At 38.9% G+C, this 13,038-nt stretch overlaps 1 protein-coding gene across 5 annotated transcripts in view; it reads left to right on the plus strand.

Moving 5' to 3' along the window:
- Positions 1 to 13,038, plus strand: part of ANKRD12 (ankyrin repeat domain 12) — a 65,895-nt gene that overhangs the window by 46,140 nt on the left and 6,717 nt on the right. For all 5 annotated transcript variants that reach the window (XR_005103009.1, XM_037379256.1, XM_037379257.1 and 2 more), the window contains one exon: positions 1,648 to 6,350. Coding sequence is in view for 4 of the 5 variants with exons in the window: in XM_037379256.1 (XP_037235153.1) it covers positions 1,648 to 6,350 (4,703 nt within the window). In the remaining variant the exon portion in view is untranslated. The remainder of the gene's footprint in view (positions 1 to 1,647; positions 6,351 to 13,038) is intronic.

Consider the following 13,038-nt stretch of genomic DNA (forward strand, 5'->3'; position numbering starts at 1 on the left):
ATAATATGAAATACATGCATAGTAATTCCGTTTTAAGGGACAGTCACAGCATTGCTCCACAGAATCTACTTAAGCTTAGCTACATCATTAATCTGAGAAAAATATTTTTATATATGCCACATAGAAACTTGTTACTATTTAGCAATTGATTCCTCAACAGTTGTGTGTCAGCGCAGGGTATTGCTTAGTTTCCATGGGCTGCTTTCCAAGAGGAGCAGAATGTTCTCTGTAGTTTCTCAAGGAGTCAGGATTAGATAATAGGTGATCTGTCTCTTGCACTTCCATTGCTTTATCTTTAGTCATGAAAGAGTAAGCTCCCTGATGTGTTTGGAATGGGGAAAGACTATTAAGAGCAAAGCAAATAGGGATACGGAAGAGAGAAGCACCAACTACCTTGTAGGAAATGGGTGAAGGGAAGCCACAGAGAAAGGAGTGGTTAGAGTTAAGGCAGGAAGATGATGCCATGTATAGTATGGGCAAGGAGGGATGTATATAAAAAGCTGGTAGCACAAAACTAGTAATATGTTCTGGGTGCATCAGATAACATAGAAGATAATAGAGACTTCTGACATCTATTTTATGGATAGTGTTGTTGAATAAAAAAGAGCTGAGAAGCCTGTTGGCAAGGTATGTGTCTTAATCACCATGTACTGGCAGTTGGATCTTACTGGACATGAGGGGGAATCTTGCAGCAGAAAAACTATTTTTTTCTTATTCAAACTTTTGATGCATTGAAACTGCTTCATCGCTTCCCTTACACTATTATTTCAAACTCATCTGTTACTTTTTTTTCAGTACATCAAATCTCTAGTCCATGGTACTGAATAATACAATACTCAGTTATTTTTAACAAGCAAACCAATAGACTCAGCTGAAGAGGCTTGATTTGGAACCTTATCTGGAGGGAACAATACATCCAGAAATACTACTTAAAGATTTTTTGAGGTCTAGATTTTTGTGTGATCAGGTGGTGATAACACTTCATAATGTTCCTTAAAATGTAATTTTAGCAACAGTTGAGAGGTTTACATTTTGGACTTCCAAGTCCAAGATACCCAGTACAATATACTTGCTCCATGCTGTGCACTCATATAGCGGAGACCAGTTGCAGTGAATTATAGCATGGTCTGCTTTAGGCTGTCCATATTGGGTGCGTAAAGATTCATGAGCAAACTTCTTTACACAAGCAGCTCTTTGTCTTTTAAGAGTAAAATCTTATCTGCCATTGAAACATGACTGAATATTCATGTGGAGAAACATAGCTTAGTTATTAGAGAGCGTAACGGTTGATGAATTGTCTCCTAGAAGAGTGACTCATCATCGTAAGATGTCCTTGAGAAAGAGTCATGTTATGCAGGAATTACACACAGTAGATGTTGTTTACAAAATTTAAAGTGCATTGTTTTTTTGTTAGATTGGGGGATGTAAACACTAATTAATATTTTTACATACCTGAGTGAGAGCTGTTAAGTGTGGGGAGCACTTTGGTTTCATGACCTTTTGTTTTCTCCTAAAAAGCTTAATTCCAGTGAGAAGATCTGTTGTGATTTGAGTGTTTCTATGACTGCTGAACTGAACTATTTTGTCCTGAGTAAAGTGTGAAGAATGTTCCATCAATATTCAACCAATATTTTTTTCTTACTCTAGATTCTGAAGAAGCTCCATCTGTAAATCCTTCTAGCGTAGAGGCGAATGTTGATTCAGAAGCAGAAAAGGACTCTGTAGCCAATGACAGCAAACAAATGGTCCCTAGTAAGGCACCACTTCCATCTGCTCTTGATGAGTATGAGTTTAAAGATGATGATGAAGAGGAAATGAAAAAAATGGTTGATGACAAACATATTCTTAGAAAAGACCCAAGGAAGGAGGATGAGACAGAAGTTGAGAAGAACAGCTTATTTGTGAAGCAGGAAAAAGTTGTCTTTTCAAAATCATTTAAAAGCAAAAAGCAGAAGCCATCTAGAGTTCTGTATTCAAGTTCTGAAAGTTCAGATGAAGAAGTACTTCAGGACAAGAATATAGTCTCTCCTTGCTCTATTTCAGAGACATCAAGTTCTGATGTAAGAGTGAAGAACGAATATATGGTTACAAGTGAACACAAGCAAAAAGGCAAAGTTAAAAGGAACGTAAAAAATCAGAGCAAAAATAAAGAGAATCAGGAACTAAAGCAAGAAAAAGAAAATGCTAGAGTAACAAATATAGCTACTTCTGGCTTAGATTCTTTAGATAAAACTAGAGAGGAAGAAACCTTTAAGAAGTCTTTCACCCCAAAAGAAGATTCTTCTTTACATCTGTTCCATATCACTGCTGGCAAATCTCCAAAGCATCCCTGTGGATTAAGCGAAAAGCAGTCAACACCATTAAAGCAAGAAAACACCAAAACTTGCTTATCACCAGGAGGTTCTGAAATAACATTGCAATCAGAATTAGTTCGGTATGATCACAACACTGATTCTGAATATCTAGTAGAAAGTTCTAGTGGCAAGTCTTGCAAGCACAAAGATAAAAGCAAGCATCATCAGAAAGATTTTCACTTAGAATTTGGTGAAAAATCTAGTCCTAAAATTAAAGAGGAAGACAATAGCTCAACATTGGAGAATTCAGAGTATACTCTGAGAAAGATTGACAAGGAGGGTAAAACACTGAAAAAGCATAAATTAAGGCACAAAGAAAGAGAAAAGGAGAAGCACAAAAAAGAGCAGGATGGAGAGAAGGAAAAACATAAACATAAAGATAATGTTAAAGAGGTTCAAAGAAGTATTGAGTTTGACAGAGAATTTTGGAAAGAGAACTTTTTCAAAAGTGATGAAAATGAAGAGACGTTGTTAAATACGGAACATGAATCTCTTTCTTCAGACAAAAAATCAAAGCTAGAAAAAGCTGTGGCAAAAGAAGATAAGCTGGTTAAGGAGAGACAGATCCAGAAAGAGAGAAATGCTAGAGAGGAGAGAGAGAAAGAGAAGAACAAAAAGGAAAATGAGAAGTTTCTCAAGGATGAAAAACTAAAAGATACAAAAGAAGAAAAAGAAGTTACGCTTGCAGATAAAGAGATGGAGTTGTTCTGCTTTGGTGTTAAAGACGTGGCAGCCAGCATGCATTTAATAGAAAAAGAAACAGATACTGAAAAGCAGGAAAAGAATTTAAAGGAAAATAAAGAAAAGACTGAAAAGCGAACTTTGGCCAAAGAAAAAGATGTTGAAAAGATAGAAAGAAAAAATGGAGAAAAAGAGAAAAAGGTAAGACATGAATACAAGATGGAGAAAGAAAAAGCAGAAGTAAATGAAAATACAGAAAAAGTAAAGGAGAGGCCCTGTTCCCAGCAAGGGGAAAGATGCCCTAAGGAAAATGATAAGATAAAAAGCACAGGTAGTCTTAAAAAACTTGATGACAAAGAAAGAAATAAAGAAAAAACTGATAAGAAGCATGATAAAGAAAAGGCTGATAAAGACAGGCATTGGGCTGAAAGCAAAGAAAAACACTGTACTGAAAGAAAAGTCAAACAGTGTGAAAAAGAATCTGAATGTACTAAATCAGAAAAAAACAGAACTAAAGACAAAGAAAAGGAATTTGAAAAAAAAGACAAATCCAAAGATAAGGAGATCTCAACAGTAGCAAACTCAAAACACATGCAAGAGGAAAGGAGATGCAGTATTACAGAAAGTAATAAAACAGTGCATGACAAACTGTCATCTCTGAAAGAAAAACCAAAAGACGATTTGTTGAAAACTCCAGATGGTAGAGAGAAAGACAAAAAAGATAAAGATATAGACCGATATAAAGAGAGAGACAAGCATAAAGATAAACTGCATCAAAGTAGTTTACTAAAACTAAAACTTGAACATGAGAAACCTAAGCCTAAACCAGCTCCTGCTCCAAAAGATGCTAGACCTAAAGAAAAAAGATTAGTCAATGATGATTTAATGCAAACTAGCTTTGAAAGAATGCTTAGCCTTAAGGATCTGGAAATAGAGCAGTGGCATAGAAAACATAAAGAAAAAATAAAGCAGAAAGAGAAGGAACGTTTAAGAAACCGTACTTGTTCAGAACTTAACAAGATGAAAGAAAAACAGAAACACTCATTAGCTGAAGTAAAAAGCAAAGAACTGATTCGTTCAAAAAGCTCAGAGCTGCCAGATGTTTGTGTAAAGGAAAAACAGCTGAAAGACGCCACAAGTAATAGATCGCAATCAGTAGACACCAGAACCGTAAATGTTATAAAGCCTTCATTGGTTTCAGATAATTCAAATAGATCCCCCAAATTAGAAAGTGAAAAGACAAGTCTGAGCTCCAGATCAGTGTCCATGGTTTCAGTTGCAAGCTCTGAGGATTCTTGCCATACCACAGTAACTACTCCAAGGCCTGCACTCGAATATGATTCAGATTTTATGCTAGAAGGTTCTGATTCCCAAATGTCTTTTTCACAGTCACCATTTTTGGCAAGTGCCAAATCACCGGCCCTTCTTGAAAAAGAGACCGATGGTCTTGCCGAGTTGCCAGATCGCATTAAGCCACCTTTTGCAAACAGGCTTCCACCAATGTACATTAGATCAGCATCTGTTGAAGATGTTAAACTGGTTTTAAATGAGTGTAGACCTGTTGTAGAGGTTCGAAGATGCAGCATGCCTGCTGCTGTTTCTGAACACAGCAAACAGCCTCGAGCATCAGAAGAAAATAATCAAAATGCTCCTCCATCAGCTCAGACTTATGCTAGCACTTCTCCTAAACCAGAACTGCTATGTAACGTGCTTGAAAGAGATTGTCAAAGTAGTATGTCTAGTTTGCAGTCGAACTTTACATCATCTCCAACTGCAGCTGTTAGCAGCAAGCAGGCAACAACGGGTACAAGTACCATTAAAAATATTGCTCAGCTGGGCCCTCCAGAAGACTGTAATATGCGTTTAGAGCCATGTAGTCAAAGTGGTGTGACTCAGCAAACCAAACCGTGGGATGTGCCTTTTGACGGACTTAATCCATTAAACAATGAGTTTAACAGCTCAGGTTATGGTGTATCAGAACAAGATACTAACAGTGTTACAGCAGTGCATAATTCTGAAAACAGGACGTTAAAAGAGCAACAAGTATCTGAATTTTTGCCTCAGCATCCTGAAATTAAGGGAGGTTCCAGTTCTCAAGAATCTGCATCATTTTTGCCTTCACAGTTGCTTTATTCTTTACCTATCCAGCCACTCCCAGATGTATCTAAACACATTTCTCTACCAGGCATTAGCAGTCAAGATTCATCATTTGTACAACAACAAAATCCAGTTCAAACTACAACTTCTACTTTGGAGACAGATGCTACTAGTACCAGAGAGCTGGAAAATGCTTTCTTCCCTTCAAACATTAAGGCGGCTGATGCACCCATTGCTGTACTTTCTGAGAGCTCTGTGAAGGATACTTTACAGAGCAATGAAAGGGTGAATGAATTACCTACAGTACCGTTAGAAAAAGATATTCCTGAAAGTGATAGCAATTCACAGTTAAATGTAAATTCATACACATTCAGTAAAGTTGTTTGTAAGAATGCTCAGAGTGAAGAGGATAGTAACACAGCAGATGCTTCAGACATTAGAAATGAAAAAGGCCAACAAGAAAAGTTGGTTTCAGTGCATGTTGTTGATAATAAAGCTGATGTTGATCTCTGTGAACTAAGTTCAGGAATGTCAAAGGGAATTATGAACGAATCGGCTAATAAAAAACCCTGCACTGCAGACAGAGAAAATGTGTTGACAGATGATTCACCACAGTACTCCTCTTTATCTAATTTGGAAAATAGTTTACAACAGATTACACAGGAAGAGGTGCATAAATACAGCCAAATAGTTAAACTAGAAGAAGAAATTGCGGAGGATCAGAAGGTGGAACAACAAGAAGTACCTCAAAGAATCACGAGGAACAGAGCAAATATGCTTGCTAACCAGGGTAAGCAGAATCCTCTTGGCTGCATGCAGACATCAGAAAAAGAGTCTGAATCGTCAGCATCTATGAAAGCAAGGATTAGATTAACTGAAGAGGATGATGCTCAGGTACATCATCCACGTAAACGAAAGGTGTCACGTGTGCCTCAGCCTGTGCAAGTGAACCCTTCTTTACTGCAGGCTAAGGAGAAAACCCAGCAGTCACTGGCAGCTATTGTTGATTCTTTGAAACTTGAAGAGATTCAGCCATACAGTTCTGAGAGAGCAAACCCTTATTTTGAGTACTTGCACATAAGAAAAAAAATAGAAGAGAAGCGTAAATTACTGTGCAGTGTTATTCCCCAGGCACCTCAATATTATGATGAATACGTGACCTTCAATGGCTCATACCTGCTGGATGGCAATCCCTTGAGCAAGATATGCATCCCAACTGTAAGTAACATGGTCTTTAAATAAGTAAATGTTTTGGTTTTAGTTTTGTAACTTTCATAGTCTTCCTAACTTGCTTCTGAATATTCATGCTGAAAATAGTAACTTAGTATATGTCAAATTAATATTGACCAGTAATGTCGTATTTAAAAGCCCCATTCAGTGGCAATAAAAACAGTGGTTTGACAGTCATTGCAAGATGAACAGTCATGTATGACACTTGTAAAAGGTACCTAGACAAATATTGTATTTCAAAGCATTTACTACTGTAATACCTACCCTCTCAAAAGTGAAGTCAGTTGTTGAGAGCTTCTCTGAATTTCTGCTGGCAATAATTTGGTTAATACTAATTCTTCAAAGCTGTCACATTTGGGGTGGGGGGGTGTGTGTGTGTGTGTGTGGATGTGCAGTGCTTCAAAATATTAAGTCCCTCACCAAAAGTTTTAAGTAGGAGAGTACCTGCTAGCTATCTCAGTTTCTCCTTAGTACTCCCAAGAGCAGCAGATGTAATCTGCTGTGTCCCAACTTCTGTAATCTATCGATTTAAAGTGTTCTGAATTCTGTTTAATAATGTGAAATTCTTTTCCTTTTCGCTGAAGGCCATCCATAGTTTAGGGGCATTTGTTCGGTTCTGGGCTCTCTGTAGTTCTGACACGAGCATATTGGGCATATGTCTGATAACAGCTGTGGGGGAGGTCTGTGCAATGCAGAACATAATTGGCTTAAATGCAGTTAATATTGCTGTTTGCTATGGAGGTGCCCCTCAAGGTGTCACACAGTAACACGGTCACTGCTGTTGAGGGTTTTCTGAAGAACTATTACTTCTGGGAGTAGGAGGTTTACTATTTCTCCACCTATTATCTGACCCATTTAAAATGCTCTAGTTCTGAGGTAAAACATATTAGCTTAAACCTGTTTGAATGGTTTAACTTAACACACATAATACCTGAAATAGGCTAAAAACACATATTTTATTTCCTAAAGCAGTTTTTTGGCTGACATACAGTAGCTTCATAATGTCAGAATTTAGTAGCGGTTGATTGTATGCCTATTCCTTAACATGCGTCAAGTTAGGAAAAGTCTGTTTAGGACTACTGGGGAGAATATCTTAATCCTTGCATGGCAAAAATGCCTACTAAACTTGAGCTGTTTGTGTGTATGAAATCTCGTAAGCACAAGCCAAGCATCCAGTCTTCAGCCTCTCTATTTCTGAACAGGTTAGTTACATTGACTCCATTTAAGATAACTTGCCCCTGCTAAAGGATGTTGCCTTAGCTTTTTCCAGTAGAGTTGAAGATTCTTTTGATTAAGCAATGAACTCAAATGTAATACATGAAAGTAAATTGTAAAATGTTTGCTTCGTTCCAGAGGTAGTCATAATCCCCTGTATAGACTGTTTCCTCTCATTCTTCTTCCACTGTGCCTGCTATGTCTGCCCAAGAGAATTAATGTGTATCCTCTTAATGTGAAGTGAGTTCTTTTATTTGATGGTGACCACGGTTCTTTGAAGTTAGTAGATCACTTGTAATCTGAGGAAAGATGTGGGTAAGATGACCCACATCTACTTGGTCTGTAAGTGAACTAGGATGTATAGTAAGCTTTGCTACAGTGTACCAGGCTGTCAGCCTTCCCCAGGCTACAGGTTTCTCAGTAGCTGTTGCAGCTTCTGAAATGTATCGTTATCACTGGAAGCAGAGATTTTTTTGATTATTTTTTATATATATGTATATATAGCAGCTGCTAGTCAAGTACATACTGTTTCCAAGCTGCAGCTTACTGCTTTGGCATCACACTTCAGTGCTTAATTTGGGATAAGCAGAAAGTGGAGAAGCATGGCATGTATTTTTCCTTGGCCCACTTCTACCTGGGCAGTAGAATTCATTTCCCTGTCATAAATGGCAGTATATGTAGGTACTGTAAGAAAGGGAGACATAGTAAAGCCACTGCCTCATGCTTCCTTCGTATGTCTCATGCTGTATATAATAGGGATCTGCAGTTCATTAAAATAAATTTAGGTAGTAGGGTAGCACAAATTCTTGGGCAACTTAAGTTCAGGAGATACCAGAGACAAATGTGTGTTCCCCATTCTCAATGGCTTTTAATTACTTGTTAAAAACCTCTTTAAAAAGTTGATAAAAATGTGAATATGTACTTGAAGGATTACAGTCATTGATTTTTATCTCATTTAGATTTTTGGGTTGCGTCCCTACACATACATGTTCTGGTGATAATGATGTTTAAACTGTAACTTGTTTTGTATATGCTTCCGTGGTACTGTTAAATCTTCTACAGCTGTGGAAAGAACAGGTGGAGATTTTTATTCCAGGCTGTTCGGAGCAAAAGGGAAGGAAAAAAGTTGTGAGAATCCAAAAGAAATTATGAGAAAATTGATTTTTATTTCCTTCAGGAGTAAAGTGTAAGAAAGTAGCATCTTTAAAGCATAGTTAGTTTTAATCTATCAAGGGAAATACTTCAAGCATCTTAGTTTTGCCAGAAAAATAATCTACAATGCAGCTAAATGCTTTGTTTAATTACTGTCACTTGTTTAAATGTACCGTTTTCACAAAATTTCTCATGTTTCTTTGCACAAAAAAGATAACATTTAAAAAATTATTAGTAGTTCTAGCTGATTTATTAGTAGCTTCTTCAGAGCTTGCTTGTGTATACAATTTAATAATTTTAGTTCGGCACCATTGAAAATCTCAATCATAATAGTGCCTATGACAAATACCATAAAAGGAGTATTGCTAAACCAGATATCATTTCATGCTCAGAAATATTTATTTATGTGTATATTGTACACATTGTCCAACAACATGAAAAGAAGGGCTATGCCTAGCCTCTCCACAGTTGTGGAATATTAATACCATGTACATGTTGTCATGCATATAACGTGTAATTTAATGGTATGGTGCAATGGTAAAACGACTTTTCTCTTGGGATTCTTTTTAAATTTCTCCTTTCATGGTTCTTTAATGATTCTCTGTTAACCTGATTTTTGCCTTATGGATGTACATTGGCTATGGGAAAGTAGATACTTTTTCTTAAATTATTCCTATATTTTAGATACCACTGTGTGAAGGTCTGTGTGAAGACAATATATTTAGCTCTGACACTCTGAGACTCAGAATAGTTTGTGTAACATGCTGTTCTCTGCATTGGAATTTTAATGATGCGCTATGGTTTATCTGATGAACTGCAAACATCCTGTAGGTGGGAACCAGGAGATGGTGTGCTTAAGTTTGATTTCCACAGCCTTGTTTATGTACTGTAATTTATTACCCATATCACCTAAGGCTGTAAGGATAGTCACATATGAATTGTGGCTTCCCTCTCACCAATGCAAATACAAAACATAAGATAGGGTACATCAGGTCAGTTCAAAACAGAAGGAAACAAATCTCAATCTTCTAACAGTAAATTTAAACTGCACTTAGCTAAGTTGCCTTTCAGATTGCTAAATCAGTATGTTCGGCAGGGTTCAGTTGCCTTTATCTGTACAGCCTCCTGAGAAGAGATACCAAGATGATTAATTTCCAGCTTCAGATGGCTATCTAGAAGATACGTTTCTAGTAAAAGGGTTTCTGTCCAGTTTCTGACCTTCCTGTAGAAACTTAAGTGGTAAAAGCTTATGTTAGTGATGTTACCAGAAGCTTGCTTCCTGAATGCTCAAATATGATAGCAATAGAGCAGGCCAGTTGATTTGAGTGGCACAGGCGAGGGGAGATAGAGGGATGTGCGATAATAATTGCAGAAAACTTGTGTATGTGTGAATTTTGAGTTAGCTTCAGTGTTGTTGTTCTTTGTAAAAGACACAAATAAGGACTGAAGGTTTACAGAGTGGTGGTCTAGTAGTAGTAGTTATGCAGAATTCAAGGCACGCAGGGAACACGTTTAATTGATTTTCACGTGTTGGAGATGGAGAGGGTATGTCTTTGACCTCAGTGATGGCTGAACGAACCTGTTGCAGCGGCGGCTGCCTGGTGCAGCGGGACAAAGGTGAAAGGCTGAGCTCCATCTGGCTCTTCTGGGTGGTTTCTCCGGCTGGGATTACAAAATACTGGAGAAGGCAGGACCCCTTTGCCTCCCTCTCTTCCACATGGAGTCTGAGCCCTTAAGAAACTAGTTTGATAATTTATTTTGGTTATAAAAAAAAAACCCTGAGGGCACCTTTTCCTTTTGGCATTCAGTGTCATGCTCTGTTCTTGCAAGTCCAACATACGTGTTTGTGTTCTCCCAACAGGCTTTTTGAGGTCTGGTTACGAACAGCCTCTCAGATCTGAGGCCAGAGGGGCTCCTCCGGCAATTCCTGCCTTGAGCCCCTCAACTTTGGTTTCTTCCCAGACGGGGCGGTGGGTTCCCCTGCCCGAACGCGGGGCTTGTTCACCAGCAGGCGTGGTGACACCACTCGGATGGCGCTCGCAGGCGTTAAGGGTGTGAAGGCCGGCTTCCCGTGTTCCCGAGGAGAGGAAAAAAAATTCGTCATTTCAGAAATTACTCAAAACAGAATCAGCCCCGTGTTCAACTTTGTTTTGGGAGGCGGTGTAGGGCTGGCTGGAGCGAAGCGTTTCTAAGTGCATGCCGAGGGCGGGCTGATCCCCGGGACCCGAGGCACCGGTGGCCGCCGCACAGGCAGCCCATCGCGGTGCCGCTGGGGCTCGGTGCCCGCCCGGGGCGGCGGCGCTGGCGCCCGGCGGGCCCGCATGGCCGCAGCCCGCAGCCTCAGCCGCCTCCGCGGCGCTAGGGCGCCCCCTGGCGCTCGGGAGGCGCCTGCCCGGCCGCGGGCCGGCGCTGCCGCTGGGGCTGCTGGGCACGGGGCGGCCGGCACGGCGCCCATCGGGTACTGCAGCTGGGGGCGAGCGGCATCTGCCCGGGGGCACAGTCCGCATGGATGTTTAAGGAAAAATCCGTACAAGCTTGCCGTGTAGGTAATTTAAGTCATTTTCAGTTATCTGCTGTGGCATTGGTTGGGATTTCCGTTGCAAAACTAAACAGTCCATAAATTCAAGGGAATAACGCTTCATCATATTTGAAACTGTTCAGCTGATACGGGTGCTCGCCAGCCCCAAAATTTTTATTTCTGGACAACGTGGCTGCATAAACTCAAATAATTTTTATAGACAGGTTGTTTATCTTGCCTCATGCTGTGTGCTTCTCGGTTAGCAAAAGCACTGAGATTTTTGAGAGATCTTTCGGGGCTTAGTAAAATTAATTAAATAAAAGCTTGGTGTTACTACAAGCATCTTGTCTTATGTTATTGAAAGACTATGACTGCACTGTTGCACTGTGTCAGGAATGCAAAGTTTCTGGGCAAAACGAGACTGCGGCGTATCTCGGGCTGAATTTAAATACACTGATACCCATTGTGATTGAGACAGATTATTGCAGTAGATGTTTGTGGTTTGGTTTTTTTTGTTGTGTTTGTTTTTAATACTGATGACTTATACAAAATGGGATATGCCGTAAATGTTACCCACTAGTTTGGGAGCCAAACTGTTTTCCTTGAGGAAAGTGAAGCATATCTTGCTTAGTAGTTTGAAACGTGAAGGAGTTTAATGTCGTTTTATAGTAAATAATAGCTTCAGGAATGAACTGCACTTGGTTACTCAGTATGTTCTTTAATTCCAAACACATTGGCTGACTTCCACTTGGGGAAAAAAATGTCCTGAAATAATTTTCCAAGATAAAATAATTGAGTAACTGTTGGTAGATAAATAACTTTGTTACTAGAGTGTAATATTGCGAGATCGATACTAGTCATGCAGTGTGTCCGTATTTTCATAATGGATTTGTTGGGTTTTGACAGTTGCAGTATCCATATTATTGAACAGAATTATGTCTATGTGTTTGTGGTAAGTACAAGTTAGAGTATCATACCTGTAGGTATGTATTTCAGCTGTGGTTTCTGAGTATCAGTGGTAGTAAGCAGTATGTCATTTAGTTTTGATGCGTCTTTCCAAAGCAGTATCAATGCTTTTACATCAAGTGGTTGTTAAAAAACAATACTGAACTGGCATATAGAAAAGTGAACTTTTGGTGGAGCCTTAAAAACTCCCAGGATGTTTATTAGTTACTTCTCAAGAAACATCTGATTTCTGCAGTAGCTGTGAGGGCTCCAGGTGCCTTTTCAGTGTGGCATACAGCTCAGTCCAGAGAGTAATACCGGTTGTTTACTATAACTGACTAAAAATGCAAAACGTTTAGAATATAGCCAATCAGTAACAGTGTTGACAGCTCGCTCAAGTTTATTTTTTTTTTTTTATTTATTTGTTTGGCTTAGGCATAAGCTTTTTTAAAAAAATTATTTGAATAACTGACATGAAGAAACACTTTTCCAAGCTACTGCCTGGGGCTCTGGTGTACTTTTTGTTCTTGCCTGTGTTCTGTGTGATTGTAAGATTAGGAATATGGTTGGTTATCTTCTGTGCCCTATAAAATGCCAGTGACACTCTATAGATGTATCAAGTGACTGACTTTTTTTTAGCAATATTTTTCTTATTTTGCTCTTGTATTTGGCTAGGCATTTTTGAACTTCTCAAAATGAACAGCTATGCTTTAATGAGTCTTTAAAATTGACAGTAACTTTTATTTTTACTATCTTACAATGTATAACCCTTTCAAAGAACAGCTCTGGCATGCTGACAGTGTCTCGTTAAAAGCACTAAATAGTTTGAAATGCCATTTCAGTTAG

This window comes from Falco rusticolus, chromosome 3 (genome assembly GCF_015220075.1).
Source record: "Falco rusticolus isolate bFalRus1 chromosome 3, bFalRus1.pri, whole genome shotgun sequence".
NCBI classification, from domain to species: domain Eukaryota; kingdom Metazoa; phylum Chordata; class Aves; order Falconiformes; family Falconidae; genus Falco; species Falco rusticolus.